Source organism: Anguilla rostrata, chromosome 13 (assembly GCF_018555375.3).
Source record: "Anguilla rostrata isolate EN2019 chromosome 13, ASM1855537v3, whole genome shotgun sequence".
Lineage (NCBI taxonomy): Eukaryota > Metazoa > Chordata > Actinopteri > Anguilliformes > Anguillidae > Anguilla > Anguilla rostrata.
In genome coordinates, this window is record NC_057945.1 from 6,427,972 (window position 1) to 6,450,990 (window position 23,019).

Genomic DNA, 23,019 nt, shown 5'->3' on the forward strand with positions numbered 1-23,019 from the left:
CCATCAAATGTCATTTATTGCAATGCCGCCATTTTAATTTGGAATACTTAATGCACTACACTAATTCAGATTTCTGAGGAAAATGATTTATCCTCTCAATCCCATTAGAGAGAGCCAGATGCAGCACCGGCACCAAGGGTTCCATTCTTCCTCTCTGTCTCTCTCTCTCTCTCTCTCTCTCTCTCTCTCTCTCTCTCTCTCTGTCTCTCTCTCTCTCTCTCTCTCTCTCTCTCTCTCTCTCTCTCGCTCTCTCTCTCTCTGACTCACACACAGGCAATCGCACACACTCACATGCAGACTCACCCATGCAAACACACAGACACACCTCCACACAGACTCATGCACAAAGGACACAAGCACACAAACACTTACAACCTCACACACATACATGCACTCATGCAATCGTGCACACTCACACGTGCACACACAAATATATACACACAGTTAGGCACACATTCACAGCCATGCATACATACAGACACACACACCGATGTCATTTGAAAAATCTTTTATACAAATTGTTGCTGTACATTAGATCGCACAGCTAAAATCATAATACGTGTCTGGCTGAACTATACGATGGCAGTCCTCATCACAAGCGGTTTTTATTGGCACACTTTTCACACAGGCTTTCATCAAACCAAAGTTTGGTCACGACAGGGTGATTTTTCATGTTTAGTGTTTTGGTTAGGAGCCCTGTCCTCAAGAGAGATAAACAAGTCAGTGTTGAAGATTTTGATCCTGTCTCCCCCATCTCTTCTTTCTCTCTCTCTCTCTCTCTCTCATTCTTCTTTCCATCTCTCCATCAGTCTGTCTTTCTCTCCCTCTCTGCCTCTCCATGAGTCTGTCCCTCTCTCTCTCTGTCCCTCTCTTCTCTGCCTGTAAAAACACGGTGATACCTGGCCAGACAGCACATCTCACTGAGCAAACCTCAGACAAATCCTCTACGCATTATGCCATGTGTATGTTTGTCAGCATTGCTTGACCATATAATCTGATTTAACATACCCCTGATTTATGCAAAAGAAGAAAAATAAATAAATAAATAAAGAAATAAAGAAATAAATAAGACATATAAATACTGTTTTAGTACGTTGCCAGTAATAATAATGAGACACTCAGATGCGTTTGGCTTGTGATGGGCGGCGTCTCACGAAGCTGCTAATATAAACAGAGCCTGGCGGTGCTGGTGATGCTAACGCTAACGCTGAAGCGCCAGCACGGACACGCTGTGATCCCCACAGGTGAGGGTGTGGGGTGGCCAGATTCAGGATTATCACCTGCAGGGAAGTGTGCTGACTCCCCAGCCGTGATTACCCCTCTCACAGCAGCTTGCCCAGGAAGCGCCTCGCCCCCGAAGGACAACCTCACTTCCTCTTTCTTCATTTGGGGATAATGTTTACCTCCTTTTGTACGTACTGGGCTAAAAGAAACTGACTGGAAAAAAAAGTTAAAAATGTACTGTCAAGAAAGCCTAAGCTCGCTTCTCTAAGTAAAATCAATGCTTAGTTGTGGAGATAATACTGTAATCATGCCTGTTGCCCTTAAAACCATAGATAGCAAATTGTAGCTGTATTCTCAAAGAATTATGTACCTTCAACTTGGAATTTGAAAAATGATGAATTATTATGAGTCCCTACGTATGAATATAATATGAATATAATATTCTGGTGAATAGCATAAGTGAGAAAATGTATTTTGGACATTATTTCACAGTAATTATCTTTCTTTAAACTGCTACACCATCATCAATAGCCACTCCTCAAGTTGACAGCTGTGCTGATGTTTATATTTAATAGCTCTATATTTAATGAGAAAGCAGTCATTAAGACGGATTCGATGTTCTTCTGACTGCCTATTATGCCCTTCCAAACTTGTGCAGTGATGTATAGGTTCACATTAAGGTGTAATGAACTCAGTATTAAAGAGCTTTAGGGAACCTCTCCAGGATATATTTATCAAAAACTCCTACTCCTGTAAAAATCAGTTTTTTAAAATAGAAAACACCAGCATGTGAGAAACCAAATGTTTTGTTTTTTTTTGGCCTGGATGTAAAGTTAGGTGGATAATTACCTTACACATTTGTGAAGGAAATGGAAATAAAAAATGTGAATCAGTCAATGTCAGTGTTTATGACTTTGGAATGGTTTCACTCTCCAAACGCTGAAAAAAAAAGAAGAAAAAATAAATCTGGAATCTCCAGGGGGAAAAATGACCCAAAAAGGTACTGAAAATGAAAGGCAAACCTTCTCAAATAATTAAATGCTTGAAAAGACACACTCAGTGAAGTGTCAGGCAATTGCACAGGTGCACGCTTGTGTAAACAGCTTGGGGTGATGTCGTTATGATTTTTAAATCACAATGCACTGTAATAACGGCAGTTATGGATTTTGGAATTCAATTCTCTCAGAGGAAGTTATGCTTCTTGTATGTGGGGCAGTCAAATGGCATTCAAGTCAAACAGAGTTAAAGTTGCTGGCTCTGCATTTGTGAAAAATATAGTTTTTTTGTGCTTACATTGACAAAGCCTTTGGTACATAGGAAAATGAATCTGGTACTGAACTTTGGATATGAACAGTACAGATGTGGAGAAACCTGACTTCTCAGGTCTACAAGAGATTTCTGTATACGAAACATACTCCTTCAACCACACACACACACACACGTGCACACACGCATGCACACACACACACGTGAAAATGAATGGGAATGAATGAGAATCGGAAAACCGGGTACTGCTGTTACCGGAAAAACAGTAACAGCAGTTTACTGTTGCTAGTGGTCACGCTACGCAAATACAATGGGCTAAGCTCCACAAAATTACGTGGGTTGTAACAAAGTGAAATATCCCTTTAAGGCCTTGTTCCAGTGTGTGGATGGGCCCCATGGTCTGATATCTGTTAAGGCCTTGTTCCAGTGTGTGGATGGGCCCCATGGTCTGATATCTGTTAAGGCTCTGTTCCAGTGAGTGGATGGGCCCCATGATCTGGTATCTGTTAAGGCCTTGTTCCAGTGTGTGGACGGGCCCCATGGTCTGATATCTGTTAAGGCCCTGTTCCAGTGTGTGGATGGGCCCCATGGTCTGGTATTTGTTAAGGCCCTGTTCAGTGTGTGGATGGGCCCCATGGTCTGGTATCTGTTATGGCACAGTTCCAGTGTGTGTATGACCCACAGTCTGGTATCTGTTAAGACACTGTTCCAGTGTGTGGATGGGCCCCATGGTCTGGTATTGAACGAAGACGATGACAGTACTTCTGGGGGGTAGGGATGGGAGGGTTTGAGCTGGCTGCAATGATAGGGTCTCATTGTTCACCAGCGAAACTGTGACATACAAAGTGCAGTGAGACACCAGGCCGTGGTGGATGTGCCTGTCTCAGAGCAGAGCACGTGCACGTCTGCGCTCCTGTGAATCGACCCTAAAGAGTGCGGCAGTGAGCCCTCATAGATACGATTTGGAATTCCAAACCGGGGAGAGAAAGGAGAAAAAGCTTTTGTAGGTGTTGTTACATTAAATCTACCATCCAACCTAGTTAGCGTGGCTGAATAAAGAATCTTGAGAGACTAGGGGTCTTCCTTTATTTTGATTTCATTGTAGGAAACAGGGATGCTAGTTTTCCAGATGCATCTAAATTTGCAGACCATAAATGTCTCTGGGGGCCACTAGTATTTGGCTTTATTGCTCCTGCTATTAGCTGTCAGAGAGCGTAACAGCTCTTGATATGTTCATGATAATGGCATACCCAAGTGCTCTGCCTCTGGTTGAGAAATTTATGGTCTGAAAAAAAAGGGAAAAAAATCAGTGTTGCCTGATTAAGAGAACATCAGGGAGCAAACCTGGTAGATTTGTGCAAAAGCAGCATACACGATGCGTCCTCAAGACTTTCAATTCAAATTGCCTCTAAGGTTACATCAAAGCAAATTCTCCATGAGGTCTTACATCTTATATTTTATGGGCAGTATTATCCATTTATACAACTGGATATTTACTGGACTTTAGGTACCTTAATTGAACATTGCAAGGGGTTGGAACCAGCCACGTAGTTCAGCTCCATAATCACTAATTTTCTGCTTATTGTGCTTGCATGGATTAGCTATGCGCACGCATGCACACACACACACACACACACACACACACACACGCACACACACTCACTCACACACACAGGAACTAATAACTCACTCCAGCATTCTTACAAAGCTGTCTTGTGCACCTGGACAAACTACAGAAACGAGAGAGAAAAACATTGGTCACATGACCGCATGCTGCTGTGCTTGTAATCTCCGTGGTGAAGGACATTGGTGATTCTGGACTGTCCTGCTGGGTTGTGATTTTGAATATGCCGTTCTCTGAAACAAGTACATCGTTTTTTTTGAGGATTGCTTTTCGTGTAGAGATGCCTCTTCATTGCCTAACATTGTTTCCAGAGAGGAACCATTGCAGTATGTAAGATGGGCTTCTCACAAGCAGTCCCGGCGCCGCCCACTGCATTCCAGTTCTTATTACAGCTGATCTCTAGGCCAATTAAGGTTGTTACATTAGAATATAATAATACATAATGAGGCAAACAAGGCATTCAACCCATCTAGTACAAAAGAACATAAGAACACATAATGAGGAGAACAGGCCATTCAGCCCGCCTAGAACATAAGAATACATAATGAGGAGTACAGGCCATTCAGCCCATCTAGAACATAAGAACATAAGAACACATAATGAGGAGAACAGGCCATTCAGCCCGCCTATGCTTATAATTAAAAAAAATACTAATAATTATGTTCATGCTCTCACATAATTTTGTCCTAAAACTTATTTTAACACATTGTAGGTTTGGCTCATTTGGGATTTGAATATGGACCATTCATTCTTCATGACAAGCATAGCTATGTCCACATACTGTGGCCTTCAAAGTGTAAATTATGGCTCATTACACACAATAAGTGGGTAGCAGCGGTCATTAAACTGAGGTTGATAAGGGGTGGGATCGAATCCATTCTGGCCATAAAACACTCACAGTGCAGCTAGATGGGGTTTCAGTGTGTAAAGAGTTAAAAACTTGGCGCACACAAAACAATCTTTTCTCTTTCACTTTAAAAAAGGGCTTACATCACACATCTCAAGAGCTTAGAAATATGGGTTCGCTCCGTACCTAGTTTGGGAATTCCATTTCGCACATGATATGATTGCTTAGAGTCAGATGTGTTGCACACTATAATGGTGCTCGCTGTCTGTATACTACTGTGTGTAAAGCCATGATTAGATGTATTATTGTGCATACGATGCTCCAAATTACCCAAAATGGAGGAGTTCACACTAGAGCCAGCTTTGTATACTGTCAAAAAACTTCCATGTTGACCAGACCTGGGTCAAATACGTATTTGTTTTGGATTCAAATACTTTTCTGTGCTCTGTTGATCTTGCCTGGTGTAATTGAGCCTGTCAATATTACCAGAAGGCAGGGTTTACACTTTCTGAGAGTAATTCATTGGTTCCAATACACCAGGGCAAGATCAGTAAAGCGTAGAAACGTATTTGAATCCAAAACAAATACGTATTTGACCCAGGTCTGATGTTGAGTCTGTCAAGAGTACACGTGCCCTCTGACTGCTCTACAGAGGACAGAATTCCTATTCCATTGTCACCGCTATAGGCCAGTGACTGGTACGGGTCTGACAACCAGCAGCAGGCTGATTAAAATGAAACAGAAATCTGAGGATGAAAAAGAGTCTGTGCTTTATCAGGTTACCTGACTGCCAGTGAGCTGCTATCAAAGGCTGAGACGGTGAAACAATGTCAGCCTACAGGGCTTGCCCTACTTTGTAAACGGCTAAATACTGTATATAAATTAATGATTGATGAATTGTTTATATTCATTTTTATATTATAAAATTAAAATGAAACAAACACAATTTTACAATAAATGGTTTTTAAAACAATACATTAGCGATGGAGCAACAGAACATGTTAAAATGATACTAATGCCTTTAGATTGAAAAACGGTATCAATTTTGGTTTTACATTAATCGCTTTTACTGATTATACTGTACTGGTGCTTGACAGTATATCACATATAAAAAGTATCTAGCTAGATTCCCAGGTCTCAAAGGTTGGAAACTACTTACAAGCAGTTAAATATACAACTCCCCCTTGATAATTTGCATGGGTCTCAGAATCTGAAGGTCTGAAGAATCTGCATAAATTAAAAAGGGGAATTTACTTGTGTACAATAAAACATGTTTTTATTTTCCATATTTATAGATGATTTAAATGCAACTTGCCCACTCTAAGGCAATAATTTTTTTTAATATACTATTGCAGGCACTGCTACCTGTTTTTACTCACTCTTCTTAATCTGAGATTGCTGTTTCTGTTGTTTATATGTCTGAATGGATGGTAGCAGGGTTTTGATGGTTCTCCCTGTCTCTGAATATTTGTTTTGCTTTTCTATGAAAATATTTACATTACCACTCTATAGCCAGAATAATTTACATTATGTTATCTGCTCGTCAGAGCAAATTCTTTGAGAGGTCCTGGAAGTATTGTCCATTTATACGGCTGGATATTTACTGGGGTACAATAAAACAGGTTTTAATGCACAGTCTGATGGATGTGTTTGCTCCGTAGCAGTGCTAGAGGTGCAATCCAAGTGCAGCGGGGTAGTCAGGAGAAGCTGGCAGGCCGCTGCGCCCCTTTAGATGTTCCCCTGCTGCTGCTCCCCTTTAGATGTTCCCCTGCTGCTGCTCCCCTTTAGATGTTCCCCTGCTGCTCCCCTTTAGATGTTCCCCTGCTGCTCCCCTTTCGATGTTCCCTTGCTGCTGCTCCCCTTTCGATGTTCCCCTGCTGCTGCTCCCCGTTCGATGTTCCCCTGCTGCTCCCCTTTCGATGTTCTCCTGTCACTGCTCTGTCTTTCCGGAACCATCCCTCTCTGTAAAGCCACAGTATGGGCTGTGTGTCCTTCTGCCCAGTGCCTTTCTCTCTACTTTAATTTGCATTGTGTTCATTTCTGAGAGCACACTGTGTGGGACAGCACAGGATATGTGTACATGCGGACCGAGGTGGATGTGCACATTTGATACTCACTCAATATATACTATACTGGAGCATCAAATTAAATTGGGAACCAATCCCTCAATTTAACTGAATCTGTGAGTTATGGGAACCTGTGAGTTCAATTAGTTCACATAACGTAACATGATGATGAGAACAAGCCATTCAGCCCAACATGCTTGCCATTTTCCTACCATTAAAGTATACTTAGTGCTCGGTTTACCTACAAACTAAATAGTATCTAGCACTGTATCACATTTGGTCTTGAAAACCCCCAGAGTTTGTATGTCTCTACTACATGACCTGGCAAGCTATTCCACACAGTGAATACTCTGTGTGAAAAAATACTTCCTAACACCTGTGCGGAATTTACCTTAAGCTAATTTTCACTTATGCCCCCTTGTTCTACTAACAGAACTCAACCTGAAGAATCTCTTGTAGTTCACTTTGTTGAACCCCTTTTATGAAATTAAAAGCCTAAATCAAATCGCCCATAAGTCTCCTTTTACAATGCTTTAAGGCATTAAGTATCTTAAGTCTTTTCTCATAACTTTTATCTTTTATTCCAGGAACCAATTTGGTTGCCCGTCTTTGAACCTTTTCCAGAGCCTCTATATCTTTCTTGTTGTCCCCCCTGTACGGTCCCCAGAACTGCACACATTACTTTAAGTGTGGTCTGACTAAGGTATTTTATAAGATAAGTATAACTTTCTTGGATTTATACTCAATACTTTTGGCTGTATATCCCAGCATCCTGTTGGCCTTTTTCACTGTTACGGCACTGTGCCGAGAACCGGAAAGGCTTTGGTCAACTATACTCCCAAGTCTTTTTCAAATTGAGCACATTCCAATTTTGTTCCTCCCATAAAGAAGTCCTGCTGGTTTTCTTATGTTTTTATTTCCCGCACGCAGAACTTTACATTTCGTAACATTGAATTTTTTTCCTCATGTTTCCGACCATTTCTGGATTTTGTTTAAATCTTCTTGGTTACTTTAGTAGATTACAAACTGTTGGCTAAACCTCTCAGTTTTGTATCATCTGAAAATGTACTAATGTACTTCCAATGTCCCTGTCAAGGTCATTCATATAAATGAGGAAGAGCAAGGGTCCCAACACCGATCCCTGTGTAACTTCACTCCCACAGTATCCTGCTTAGATAATATCCCTCCAACTTATCTTTGTGTTCTGCACTGTAGCCAGTTTGGAACCAACTCTGAAATACCTACTGTCTTCATTTTGAAAATGAATCTCTCATGTGGTAACTTATCAAATTATTTAGATTGGAAATATAAATATTTAATATCATAAGCCCTGCTACAATTAAAACACTTGGTAGCTTCCTCAAACAATGCCAAAACATTTGTCAGGCATGACCTTGCAATAATAATAATAACAATAATAATAATAATAATAATAATAGATAAGATAAGGTGTTATTTTCAAGAAATAATTAAAACTTGTCTCTAATGATATATTCCACTACTTTACATGTGATGCAGGATAATGTGACAGGCCTGTACCATCAATACCTTCCCCTTTCTTACAGTATATATTGTTATTTTATTACCTTGCTTCCAGTTGTCTGATATTTGTCCAGTTTTTACAGACTGCCTAAAAATACCTGCCAGTGGTTTAAGGATGATCTCACCTATAAGAATCATCCACTCTGGCTAGTGAGTTAAAGGTAGCATGGTAGGGCACTTGATATCTGGCATATTTTTTGCATTGCTGGAGAGATAGTTTGGGTGAGAGAATATTATTATGTTCAGCTGTCGTCTCAGAATTCACACACTCAGTTTTGGAGAGATGTCAAGACCATCTGGTAACAGCACTTACTGCAGCAGTCATAGGCCACTCCAGGGACATGCCAGCTTCCCCATTGGCCAATCCTCAGTGGGTGGAGCTGTGAAATATAGTGACATATTTCACACAGGTGTCCAACCACTTCCTGTGCCTCCTTGTTTATGCTTCATTAGCTAGCTTTAATCGCCACTTTCACCGGGTTGAGCACCATGGTGGTGCAGTGGGTAGCACTGTCACCTCACAATGAGAAGGCCCTGGGTTTGAATCCTGACCTGGGTCGTTCTGTGTGGAGTTTGCATGTTCTCCCTGTGTTCACGTGGGTTTCCTCTAGGTTCTCCGGTTTCCTCCCACAGTAGGCTAATGGGAGACTCTAAATTGCCCATAGGTATGAGTGAGTGAGTGAGTGAGTGAATGGTTTGCCCTGCGATAGATTGGTGCCCTGTCCAGGCTGGAATAGGCTTGACCACCCCCTGTGACCCTGCTCAGGATAAGGTATAGATAATGGACGGGTGGATGGACTTTCACTGAGCTGACGTGATTGGCTAGGACATATTAGCTGGGTCTAAGTGGGAGGGTTTACTGCTCTGAAGTGCACTGCTAGGCTCACAGCTGAGATTGATAAACCTGACATGCAAGGCTAGGTCACCTGAACCTGCTGAAACTAAACCACAACCTCATTCCACAATTTGAGTCATTAAAGTCAGTGGTGCCCATAATTTGCCACTGGAGACACTGTGCTCCAGTATATTCCCTGCCATTAACCCAAATTGCTGTGGTATATTTATATATGGTTTAAATGTAACTGGACCACTCTAAGGAGGTCATTTCTTTTGCCCAATTATAGACTCTGAGTAACTTTTATATGCTCTTCTTATCCTGAGATTGCTATATCAGTTTTTTTCTATATAAGAAATTGGGTGGCAGGTATGGCATTTGCCCACACTGTGTATAAGGGTGACACACCCCGCACCTTTAGAGTGGAGCACTGCAATTTGAGTTCATTTTGCACAATTCAGCACTTTTCTGAGAAAAGTAAATACTTGCACATCTGCCATCCGTGGCACGAAAGAAGAAACGGATGCTATTAAAAACGATTTTAAGCACGAACTGGACTCTACTGTCACAGCATATGGAATAGGGTTTGTCTATTTGTCTAAGTTTTTCAAAGCCAGTGTGGCAGGTCTTCTGTTCTGATGGGCCAAATCGATCCAGAACTGTGGGTTCACTCTGACTGTCAGTGAGGACTTTTCCAAAAATTTCTATGCTTTGGATCAATGAGCCTCTGGCACTGCCAGTATATTAAACACTTAAGACATTATTAATGTGGAAGAGACTCATGAAGCTTGATGCCAGGAATCGGTCAATTCTCAGGAGTGGCCAGACCACGGGCTGCTCACTTACAGATCAATAACACCCTCGGCAATTGCCTTGTTGTCTTTTCATTTTAATAAAATAACATAACACGCAAGCAACAAGTGTGATTGGTACTGTTTGGAATCACGCTTATTGGATTTCCTGTTTTCGCCTCAGCATAATAAATGGAAAAATGCTTGCATTGCTAAGCCGCTAGAATAAAGCTATTAAACGTCTGGATGACACCCTTTCACACACAAATCAAGCTGCAAATGCTGCAGTTTTACCATATATGGATGGCAAACTATTGCAATGACCAGGAACCTGTTTAGTTACTACACATCTTTGAGTACTGGATCACTGCATCAGTAACAATTATTATTATTATTATTATTATTATTATTATTATTATTATTATTATTATTATTATTGCAAGGTCATGCCTGACAAATCTTTTGGCATTGTTTGGAAGCTACAAAATGTTTTGGTTGTAGCAGGGCTTATGACATTATATATTTCATAATTTATTATTATAAGGCAGTTTTCCAGTCTAGAAACAAATGCTCTGAAACGTCACTCTTCAAACTACAACCAGTCATGCATTTTCCAATATGGAGTGTCCATCTGAATTCAGCTGCATCACTGAGCTGTCAGTTGTGTTGTGAAGGCTCTTGGCTTTTTCTATGACCTGTATTTGCAGTGTGCGTCACTCTTCAAGCCCAATAGATGCATTTCCCCATAGAGAAATCATTCAAGCCCGGATTGATTTTTTTTCTAGCATCACCTTTGTCTTGTTTATTTTTAATAATGGTGGAACATACAAGAGCTCTGGCATAATAAATGTTGTGTTCTGTATAAATTCTGCTGGCGTGCAAGATGAATGGTCAAATTCAATTTAAAATGTATGCATTTGCAACATGAATGATGTGTTAAGATTTTGCCGTTGTGTTCATCATTGACATGAATGAGTAAATTTTATTGGGTCTGGTTTCTCCCCATAGGGGAGGATTTTCTATTGCAGTACAGCTGTCAATGAAGTGTATGCAATTACTCCACATATAATGGGTCTTTCACTGTGCCGTAAAGTAACATTGTCATTAGAGTCATCAGTTCACTGCAAAAACCAAAAATAAATCAGTCTTAACAAGTATTTTAGTCGTGTATTCAGAGGTAAAATCTTATTTCTATTACTTTTTAGCTAAAGAGTATAAAAATATTGCCAATGAGGTGAGACAGTTTGACTTATTTCAAGATTTGCCAATGGGATAAGAACATTTCAAGCAAACAGTAAACTTAAAACAAGCTAATATGTTCTGCTTGAGAGAAAAAAAGATTTTAAGCCTCATTACAAGAGTAAAAAATTGACTTTATTTGCAGTGTTCCTGCTAGCCTAGCAGCAGCCCTTTTTGATCGACGTACAGAAATATCCTTCTGTAACAAAGCATTGAGCCATGTTACATAGGGTAATTTGGGAATTGTGCCAACCTTTTTAATTATATTCTGTATTGCTTCATATCTGTCACTGTCATCGTGATGAATGAATCCGGGCAGTATTAATGAAGGTGCTGCGCGCTTGGGACATTTTTATCTATTCTCTGGAGACTTTTTTAATGAGTCCTACTTCTGCTTGTGCTTGCGTCTAATTTGGCAAACTGGTTCAATATGTTGGGAATAAGACATAAAAAGATCTTTCATGCTGTACAGTTTGGCCCGGGCACAGAGCCTGTGTTATTTCTGAACAAACTCAAAAGTAACAAGTGCATCCTCAGCGCCAAAGGTGATGATGCGGGTTTGTGTGTTGTCATGTTCTTATTAACTACAGAAGCTATCTTCATTCCGTTCTTTTGCTTATTTCAAACTGTTGATATAAGCAGCTATTTGCTACTGATTTATAAAATGCCAGTGAATTATACTGAGACCAAGGTCAGTGGACACCCGGAATGATAAAAATTATATTGAGTCCATGTTTATGAGTAAGAAAAAAACAATACTCAAGCATAAAAAATGCAGACAAGCCATTTGAAATTGGGCCTTAATCTCTTCAGGCTTAGCCAAATGAAACTGGATTGGGGGAGGATTTTTACTGAGGTTTTTTTTTTTTAAAAAAAAACCTCAGTAAAAGGTTTTAAAAAAAACCTCAGTAAAAAAAAAAAAAAAACCTAACAGGATTAATAACAAGGATTACAAAAGATATTTCAGGTCAGGTTGGGTCAGCAGATTTAGGGCAGAAGGTAGAAATTAGTTACATTTACAATAGTTAGATACAATATATATATATATATATATAGTTTTTTTAACCCATGAGCTGTTAACAGATGGAACAGCTTGCCAGTTCATGTAGGAGAAATGGAAATCCTTGGGGTGTTCATGACCAGGCTGGATTCTCTCCAGACGTTACTCTTGGATGGAATGATATGTTTTCCAGCGTTCATAGATTATTGTAATTCGCTTTATTTACCTTTAAAAAAAAAAAACATAAGCAAAACGCCCAACGTGTGTGTATAAGATCAGAGAGCTGACTGTGAAGCCAAGAAGGAGCCGTGTGAATAGATGTTTAGCATTATTAGGGCAGGCTAGATTACACAAAACTGGTGCTGTACTGAAACTCTTTTTAGCTGCGACCGCAGCTCTATAGCTCTGTCTGTCGGTCGGTCGGTTGGTTGGTCGGTTGGTCCACAAAAAGTGTCCCACCCCGTAGCGGCCACAGTTTTCGCCCCAGGAGGCTGAGATTTGGCATGGACGTTGGTCATGACCGAAGGTAGAGCTGAGTAACTTTCAAGGCCGATTGACCAAGAGGGGGCGTGGCCTATCACAAAAAGGAATGGATTCACAGATTTGCACAAGATTTTGTGGAAAGATTGGTCATGAGCCAAATAAGAGGTCACGTGTTTGCGTGAGGGTGTGTGCGTGGATGCATGCACACATGGATGCGTGTGCGATCGCAGCTATTGAGCTTGTTATTAAATGCATTGTACAGTTGGGAACCAGAATTGTGAACAGCGCATTGAGTGTGCAGTGTCACGCGGTGATTCATTAATCATTTTCTCAGTACAGCTGCATAATGCAGCTCCACGCTGGTTCAAAGGGAGCAGAGGAACGATTCTGCCTGCCGTGCAGCATCACCCAGGGGCTGGGGGACATTCATACCACCGCCCTTTCATTTTAAAAAATCTCATTGATGATATGAAAATATAATAATGTCAGGGCAAGCACAGATGGCTAATATGTGTTTGACACTCATATGAAATTGCCTGGGAGCCAAAGTTTAGGATTTTCAATGGGAAGCAACCACAGTTCCTGGTGACTGTGTGAATTCTCCTCCCTAGCCTTTGTAAAGCATTGCATTACATTGCAGACACGTAGCAGATGCGCTCATCCTTATATTTATACAACTTTTTAACATAGCATTCATTTATACAGCTGGATATTTACTGAGGCAATTCACGTTAAGTACCTTGCTCAAGGGTACAACAGCAGTGTCCTACCTGAGAATCAAGCCTGTTTTGGTTCTCTAATTATCATACTGAACTGTTGCCGTAAGTGCTCAGTTTGGATCTGTGTCACAGTGAAACTCTCTCTAGCAGGTATTATCCCAACACATCATCTCCTATGGCCCAACGCCCTCCACACTGGCTGGCTGGCAGCCATTTTAAAGCCACAGACAGCACCGCTCCCTGAATTTCATTGAACGGTCTCCCATGGCAACAACTTGACATTATCGGTCCTTCTGATATTATGTCCATGTTGTCTCTGAAACTGATTAATACCGATGTTTTCTGCATTAGTTTTGCCTTGAAAATCATAATCCTGATCGTGGGAACCGGAAACCAGGCCATTCACTTAATTGCTGAATGACTGAGGATTTTCATTGAAAAAAAAAAAAAACCTTTTAAACATTTTATTATTTTTTGAGTTTGCTAGTGGAGATTTGAAACAAGGTCATGTTTTGTTATCTTTGGTTAAAAGCATCCTGGATATCCGGAAACTTGATTCTCCATTAAGTAATCTGATCACGCTCAGATTTTGTAAACGTGGATCCCAAAATTCTTACTCCCCCTGCTGGAGACATTGAGTATGGCTCCTCAAAGGTGTTGGAAGTCTCCGTGGACAAACGATGGACACTACACCCCTGGATATCAGATTACAGATAATTATATTGTGACAGATGCAAGAGAATGACCTTTCTAAACATTATTTAAAAATGTTTACATATTTTTAAAAAATATATTTTGCAAGTCACGTACAGCTTTGTAAATTTGAATTCTGTTGATAGCATCATTTCTACTGAATTGCATCAGAGATATTGGACATTGCAGAACGAGCACACATAATCAGTCCAGTTACCATAAGATAGATGGACCATGTCAAGGCCTGCTGCCTATTGGAGTATTGAGTTAGACCACCCGGCGAGAGCATCGCGAGGTTTATTGATATCTGAAAAAGCATGACATCACTCAGAGCACGGTCGATCTGTTATTAAATACCTGTTCAGTTCCAGTGGCTGTGAGTCAGAAAACAAGCAAGAAAATTATCGGAGGTTTACTCATACCTGAAAGAGGTATATATCTTTAAATAATATGATGATAAAAAATGAAATGATGATAAACGGGTGATGTCTTTAAATAGCTGTTCAGATTCTGTGGCTGCTGACATGCTGGACCTGGTTTGCATCCACTTCGGTGCACAAGACCGGCGCAGGGTGCAGCAGATTACCTGGCAGACCAGGGCCCTGTTTCACAAAACAGAATTAGTGAATTAGCCGAATAACTGCGCTGAGAAAAACTCGGAGCCCTCCACAATCTGGAACATGGACTAAAGTAAAAAGAGCTGTTCCGGGTTTTACTCAGTGCGCTTATGCAGATAACTCGGCATCATGAAATACCCCCTGCCCCCTGAATGGCTGCTGGTGTCATGTACATGTTTGTAGACCGTCAGCTTTAAATGCTTGTGCGCTGCCCATGCACTGAATACAGCTGAGCTTTACAATGAAATGGGAGACCAAAATTCTCATCAACCAGGTTTCTGCATGCCCAGAGCTCGAGATTCAGACGGTGGTGCGAGGAATCATTCGATGGGTGGGGTGGGGGGTGGGGGTGCTCATCATTTCAGGCAGGGGAGGGGAGGGCCAGAGTTTACTGTATGTATATCTGAAATACCCCATGTGTTTGCATGTGCGTGCATTTCATATGCAGTACAGGTTTCTCCCCTCTCTCTTTTGTACAGTTTATACCACTGTACCACCTGCAAAGCAGCCTATAATTCTACTGGTTTGATTGTTTTATAGGAACATTTATTTCAGAGGTATTTTATGAACACCTCATTTGACTTGGATATGCGATAAACACACACACACACACACACACACACATACCAAAAGTTTTTACACTCTCAAACCAACGATAGCAAGAATGTCCACTAAATATGTGTGGTCCCCAGAGTCATATAACCTGTGAAAATCCGGTACTTCCTGACCGATCAGGGGAAATAACACCTTCGCTTCAGCTTGGCGGTTCACCTTGCCCGGTCTGACCTTGACTTTGCCCTTGTCCCGCAGACTCAGAGGGCCGGCGGCTGAAGGGAACGATCCAGCGCAGCACCGAGACGGGCCTGGCGGTGGAGATGCCGAGCCGGACCATCCGCCAGGCCAGCCACGAGTCCATCGAGGACAGCATGAACAGCTACGGCTCGGAGGGGAAGTGAGTACCCCCTGCTAACGGCTACAGCTCTGTTTCACGCGCCGCTAACGTGCTAACGAAGCGCCTCTGTCACTGTTAGCATCGCGCGATCGGCGAAGACGAATGCACTGCAACTGTTGAAGCGGTTCAAAATGGTTACTTGCTTTTAGGGTTGCCAGATTTAGAAATTTGTCAAAACCGGACAACATGCACAGCTGGACGTTTAATGGCGAATGAGGGTGAGGAGCTGTCAGGACCAATGGCAGGGCGGTGATGTGTGCACGGTGCACCGTTGGGACCAATAACAGACCAGGAAGGCGTTTGCTACCACTGTCAGAACCTTATGTGGTGGTTGCTATGGGACGGGGGGGTGTACAGACGAGAACTGATTACAAACTAACGGAACATTTTTTCAATCAATTACTCAGACCAGACATTACATGTTGCCAGTTGGGACCACTGACCAGACTTCTACAAATGATTTGAAAACCAGATATTACGGTCGAAAACCTAGTATCTGGCAAAACCTACTTGTTTTGCCGACACTGTGCACTTATTAACAACTGGGAAAGTTGTATAGAGTTGTCAATGTGTGATCAACAGTTGCTGGTCATACAGTAGATAATCTAAATTGGATTGTATATGCACTTACTAATATAATCATATACTAATTGCTCTAGGAAAGCTAGATAACCAAGCTAGCTAGATTAATGACAATCAAGTGCTTTTTTTAGCCAAGTGCTAATACTTAACTAGCATGGTTTTACATTTTTCTGATTGGTTTCTAATGAAATCATTTCTAGTGATGGCTGGTTGGTTATCCAGATAGTTTCTTGGTCCACTATCGCTTTAGGAGTGTTGTTGGTGCACGTTGCATTGGTGGCAACACGAGCAGTCTCGTCCCGGATCAACGGTGACGCCAGCTCATCGGTGAGCACACTGCTCAGGGCTAAGATGGGTGACATAAAGAGATGATGAATCTAGGTCCTTGCGCAATGTTGTGTACGCTCACTGACCCATGGCCACCTCCAAGGCCTGGATGTTTGGCTCTCACAAAGCCTTGCATTTATTAGCAGTAGGGGAGAGTGGGGCAAAACCTAGCATGGGGTAAAATGTAACATGCACTTTTCAGGTAGATGCATCAGGCTTGAACGACATATTTCAGGTTAAACATGCAGAATTACCATCTCTTTGTCTCCAACGAATGACGGGAGAGTTAAATAAATGTTTCCGGAGATATTGCTAAATGTCTGTTTTGGCTATATGCAAGTGAATTTTTGAACCGGAAGTGTTTTTTGGTTACTGTATTATGTCTGTATTATTATGTTCACACACAAGAATCCAAATGTATATAATCAGACAAACAGTCGTTTAGTCACTAACAGATTTCATAGTTTTGATATTGCATATTTGCTTGTTGGGATTGCTAGCCAGCAAAAGTGCAGATACCCCCCCGTGGGGTTAAACTGAACAGCATCACTGCTTATATCAGTGCTAAAGGCACAGCAGCATTGCTTATATCAGTGTTAAAGGCACAGCAGCATTGCTTATATCAGTGTTAAAGGCACAGCAGCATTGCTTATATCAGTGTTAAAGGTACAGCACCATTGCTTATATCAGTGTTAAAAGTACAGCACTATTGCTTATATCAGTGTTAAAGGCACAGCACTATTGCTTATATCAGTGCTAAAAGCACAGCACCATTGCTTATATCAGTGCTAAAAGCACAGCACCATTGCTTATATCAGTGTTAAAGGTACAGCAGCATTGCTGATATCAGTGTTAAAGGCACAGCACCATCGCTTATATCAGAGTCAGAGGCACTGTACCTACCCTAGTGTAAAGGTCAGTAAAGGCGTTTGCAGTGAGGAAGGGATAAAGCACACAGCAGCGTACGGTATAAACACACAGCTGTTTGATCCCCCCCCCCACCGGCAGCGCAGTTGCCGCCAGACTGCAGGCCCCGTGGGTGTGCAGGTCCCCAGCGCTCTGACATACCGCTCAAGTGACTTCCTGTCGTGTCATACAGACACTGTTGGACTGCAGATTACGTCACTGGAATTTATAATATAACCGCCTTATCCACAGCAAATTACACGACTCGTTGGTCTCGTTGAGCTGCTAATTAGCAGAACCAGGCGTGCCACATTATGGTTGCAGTGAAAACATACTGGTCTATACCTATTGGCACAGGTCCAGGAGCAGAGTTTGGGAACCACTGTTTTACATAGCATCCATTTTTACACGACGTTATCCTTTTACACAAAGATGAAATAGGTGCTTTCCCATCACAACAGTCTGTATGGATAGCAGGAGTGCATCCACAGCCATGGTATCCGTGAAATCTGCAAACAGCTTTCCCCCAACGGAATTTAAGCTGGAAAACAACTTGATCGGTAGATCATCCCCAGTGACATTAATTCCAGGGGCCATTAGATGTTTTCATCGTTTCCATAGCTTCTGGGGGGGAAGGGGCGTTCTTATTGGCTGATGCCGGATCTCATTACCAGCGGTTTGTTTTTTTCTCGCGTTATTGCCCTAATCTCCTTATGAATGAATAATCAAAGGGGCTAATCTTCCGTGGGAGGAGCCGCTATCCCTGCTGCTGCTCCCTCTGCAGTCTCTGCTTCTGCATAAATGTCGCTCACGCTGCTAACTGGGAGAGGTCGCCAAATTAATTAGCGACGATCTACGCGATCAAAGGCATCGTGCAAAGCTTTCAGTACAGCTGGAGCTTGCAATCATGTATACATTTATGAGCGGGATTCAGCCTGTACTTGGACACTCAGGAGAAATTATCATTGTAATTATTTTTTCAAAATTGGACAGGTTCAATTACTTTTGTGGTTTTATTCATAATTGCACTTGTAAGAGTAAAGTGGTTGTGCTTGGATGTTTTATTCATACGTAGCAGTTGCATAACTTCAGAAATACAGACTGTAATGGATCTGAATTGAATATGGCACTGGTAGCAGCGCAACCAATAACATCTCACCCAGCTTCTGTAATGTTACAGATACGCAGAATCATTACATTAAAAAACTGCACAGACATTTAAAAACTTTATTGAAATTAGATAGGGGTATGTCTGCACCATGCTTAAATGGTGATTTTGGAATGTCTAAAGTGTTCGATATAATGAAGCAGAAGGACAGACAGATGTAGGCCATAGGGAATCACAACAAAAATTACAATAAGTCGTGAAACCATATAAACAAATGAATGCTCTACTTACCACTGGGTGGATTATTGTTTATTAGCTTTGTTCTTATTGAGAAGAAGAAGAAGAAGAAGAAGAAGAAGAAGGTGACCTCAGTCTATCATTCTAATATGAAACTGATGCATGTTGAGCTTATTGTCAAAATACCATTTAATAAAATAACTTTAAATAAAATTACATTTCAGAAATCCAAATAATCTTTGTTTGGAAGTAAGGAGGATTAAATAATACAGTATACAGCTCATGATTGCCAGCATCATGAAAATGGTTACCTATTGTCCATAACAATAATATAATACTGCCATATAGGTCACAGAACTATGTAGCTAGTTAAATGGGTTTATATTTATTAAATGTATACATACTGAAATGAAAGGTTTTAAAATATATTTTTTAAATATTTAGATTTGGCTACCAGTCTACATTACCCATCAGCCCAGGTGTTCTCTTTATCTAGACATTTCAGGACCAGTTAAACTGTGAGACATGGCATGTTGTTTTAGATAATGGAGTTTTGGAGTTGTCATTTTTCACAACAGTGGTTTATTTGTGGACAAAATTTACTATTACTTGAACTGTGGAATGTACTGTCATTTCTATTCATATCATTTATATAAAAAGTAAAAAATGTATTGACACTTTTGGTCTCAATGGGAAATGTCTGAATATGACAGACAGAATGTATTATTAACCCTGTGACACCCTGAATTGACATGCAAAAAATGTAAAATCCTCCAATAGTAATTTCCTCAGAAAGGACGAAAATGTACCGGCTCTAAAGATCCAAAACTACATATTAGACATTCTCTTTGTGGGGGGTTTTGTTGTTTTTCATCATTACTTAACCTCTAAAACATGATAGCACTCCCATCGACTCTCACTGTTATAGAGAGAGCATGTGTGAAACAGCTGCCACAGGCCACGAAGTGGCTTTCCTTGGGCCTCACACAAGACACAGGGAGATGATGGTTAACGTCCCATTATTCAGAGTTGGCAAGATGGTATAGCCAAGGCAGATGAACCCTGTCATGAAGAAGCTCCCTGCTGTGGGTGGGGATGGCAGATTTAACCTGTCGCAGTGATTACTCACTACCACAGGTGCAGCACTCCTTTCTGGGTCAATTAGCTGCAATATCTAATTTTCCATCATGCATATGCTGCCAGGGCAGTGTGCTCTTAACACATCCCCCACAATGACTAGAAATGTAATAAAGTTAACAAGTCTTATACATATGTAATTTTATGTGTGTCACACAAATGGAACATTGGCGCAGGGCTGGTTCCGCATAGGTGATGTAAGTGGTCGCCAGGGGTGCCATCTGTTCAAAAGCCATGCCTGCATCGGCACTTGCTGGTCATGTCCAGTGTCCTCTACTTCCCTATGAATCTATTTATAAAGACAATAATTAATTTTCCTGTATCGGCCATTACCCTCTTATCATTCCAGAACGTCAGGGCCTTTAATAGCGCTGTGGAACGTTCTCTCTGCCCTCGGACCGCGTTATAAATGTGTGGCAGAGCCGCACTCCGAAGCCAAATCAATCAAAGGAGGCCGAGCCCTTCCAGTGTGCCATTGGGTAACCTTGCACCTGTCCCAACAGCAAAATTACCGCAGTACGGGTACAACGACCTCGCCGAACGCGGATTACGGGAAATTTACGAACGGAGCGTGTTTCCGACCAAGGGAAGATATTTCATTATACCGTGGGTCAGGAGCCTCATGAATGCATAACTAGCAATGCGACTGTATATAAATGGCCTGGAGAAATGTGTACAAGCCCTATCATGGCCAGACTTAGTCTGAATGTTCTTTTGGGAAGCACTGTTTTTGGATGCCAGAGAAGGGGTGTTTGGGGTTGGAGCGTGCAGAGGAGCTAGCCAGTCTGCCTCCCTCCAGAGCACTGCTTCCAGGCCAGAATGGGAAGGAGGTCAAGGAGAGATTAAAGGAGCACAGAGTAGACTGCCTTTGTAATGCGCTTTCTTGCTCTGTCGCATTGTCAGGTTGTGCCTGGAATCGCTACATGTGAACATACCAGACCTGGGTCAAATATGTATTTGTTTTGGATTCAAATACAATTTTCTGTGCTCTGTTGATCTTGCCTGGTGTAATTGAGCCTGCCCATGTGACCAGAAGGCGGGATTTACACAAACAAATACATATTTGAACCAGGTCTGGAACATACATATCCTAACCTGACTGCTAGCACTGTATGCTGAGATTACCATTTTTTCTTCCTATAAATAAACAAGTTGTTTCAACTCATTTCCCCAAATATATATATTTTTTTATGAAAAACTATTCAGTGAATCCTTAATTGTGTACAAAGGGAGCCCTGTTACGTCCCAAAAGCCATCCCGAGTTCCAATAACCGGGCACAACAACAGACCGCAAGACAACAAATGCCACAAAATTGTAACACAAACGTAAAGGGAGTGTTAAAAAGGAGTCCGAGTCAAATAGGAATGTCTCTTCCCAACAGAATCTCTCAAAAAAAAGCCCTTTCAACTGAGGGGTCTTCAGGCTTTATCCAGACTTAGGTGGACACAGGTGTGCATCGTCAAGCAATCAAGCCCCAATCAGCTCCACCTACAGGACTGAGACAAGCACACTCACAGAGCAAGTGAACGTAACAGCCTAAAGCTCCTATTGACAAGAAGATTCAAAGGAGTTTAACAGGAGCATATGTGCTGTATTGAGTAATGGACAAATTTGAAAACAAAAAATGCATTTCTGTTACTTGCAAGACAATAAATTGGAATGAAAAGTGTATGATCAAAAATGAATGTTTTGTTAATGAATTTAAGCAAAGGTTATAGACACGTATAATTACATTACCTAAAATCAGAGCCTTTATCATGCTGGGTGTTTTTTTGTTTAGTTTTTGTTTTTGCATGTGATAAAGTTTTATTTAATCTATATGTTTTACGTTGTGTTTCAATTTATATACTGGCTTGAGAACCCAAAATGAAATATATTAGAATTAAAATCATTACACCATTGCTATGGATATGATAAATTTATATTGCAACAAGCATCATGGTTTTGTTTTATAATCTGACCGTCTGAACACTTGCTTGTAAAACCTTGGGGTTTATCCTTGTAAAACCTTGAGTTTTACAAGGATATAAAAGAATTCTGAAGAATTCTTGAGTGCATACATTATGCCATGTAATTATGCAGTAAAAAAAATTTACCTCTCTGCATGATATATTTTCTTTTTTAATTGCAATGCATACAGACTAAGAGATTATGCAGTGGCACGTTGGAATTATACTGTCAGAATTGTTGGATGGAGTTTAAATGTATTATTATTATTATTATTATTTTGTCGCTGTGCTCATTAATCCCAGATTAAAGAGGCTGGAAATGGAGAGGCTGAATTTTAGAGGCCAGTGTGAGACGTGGGACAGAGAGATGGCACAGCAGCGATGAGAAGGGGGGGTGGGGGGGGGTGGGGTGTCACCCGAGATCCTGCCCTCCCCAAAAAATGAACAGCATCTGGCTAGGGCCATCCCAACAGTCGTTTAAAAATAGACCAGGCACAAAAAAAGAAGAAAAAAAATGAATATTTTATTTATAAATTGAGGTCAGAACTGGAAAGGGAAATTAATTGTGCTCCTTCGACACCCCTGCAATAAGCAATGAGGGCAGGTTGGGTCTAGGCGGGTGGAGAGAGGAGACCAGGATATAAATAAGCATGGAGAAGGACAGTCACAGAACACAGGAAGGGTTGCCATGTTCTATGGATACTCCTTCCCCCACGAGCATCGTGTACATACAGTAGCTTGCTGTCTGGACTCTGCACTGAGCATTCGTACACGCGTCAAACATGGCAAATACAGGCATACAGCCCTGAACACCGCAGAGCCATATCTAACATAATGAACACAGCCTTGTTCTTAACAATCTTATCAATGCAAA

At 41.2% G+C, this 23,019-nt stretch overlaps 1 protein-coding gene across 1 annotated transcript in view; it reads left to right on the plus strand.

The window, feature by feature from the left end:
- The window catches only part of rims4 (regulating synaptic membrane exocytosis 4), a 31,121-nt gene that overhangs the window by 1,433 nt on the left and 6,669 nt on the right, over positions 1-23,019 (plus strand). Inside the window, exon 2 of the mRNA XM_064305455.1 lies at positions 15,757-15,898. Within this exon, the coding sequence (XP_064161525.1) occupies positions 15,757-15,898 (142 nt within the window). The remainder of the gene's footprint in view (positions 1-15,756; positions 15,899-23,019) is intronic.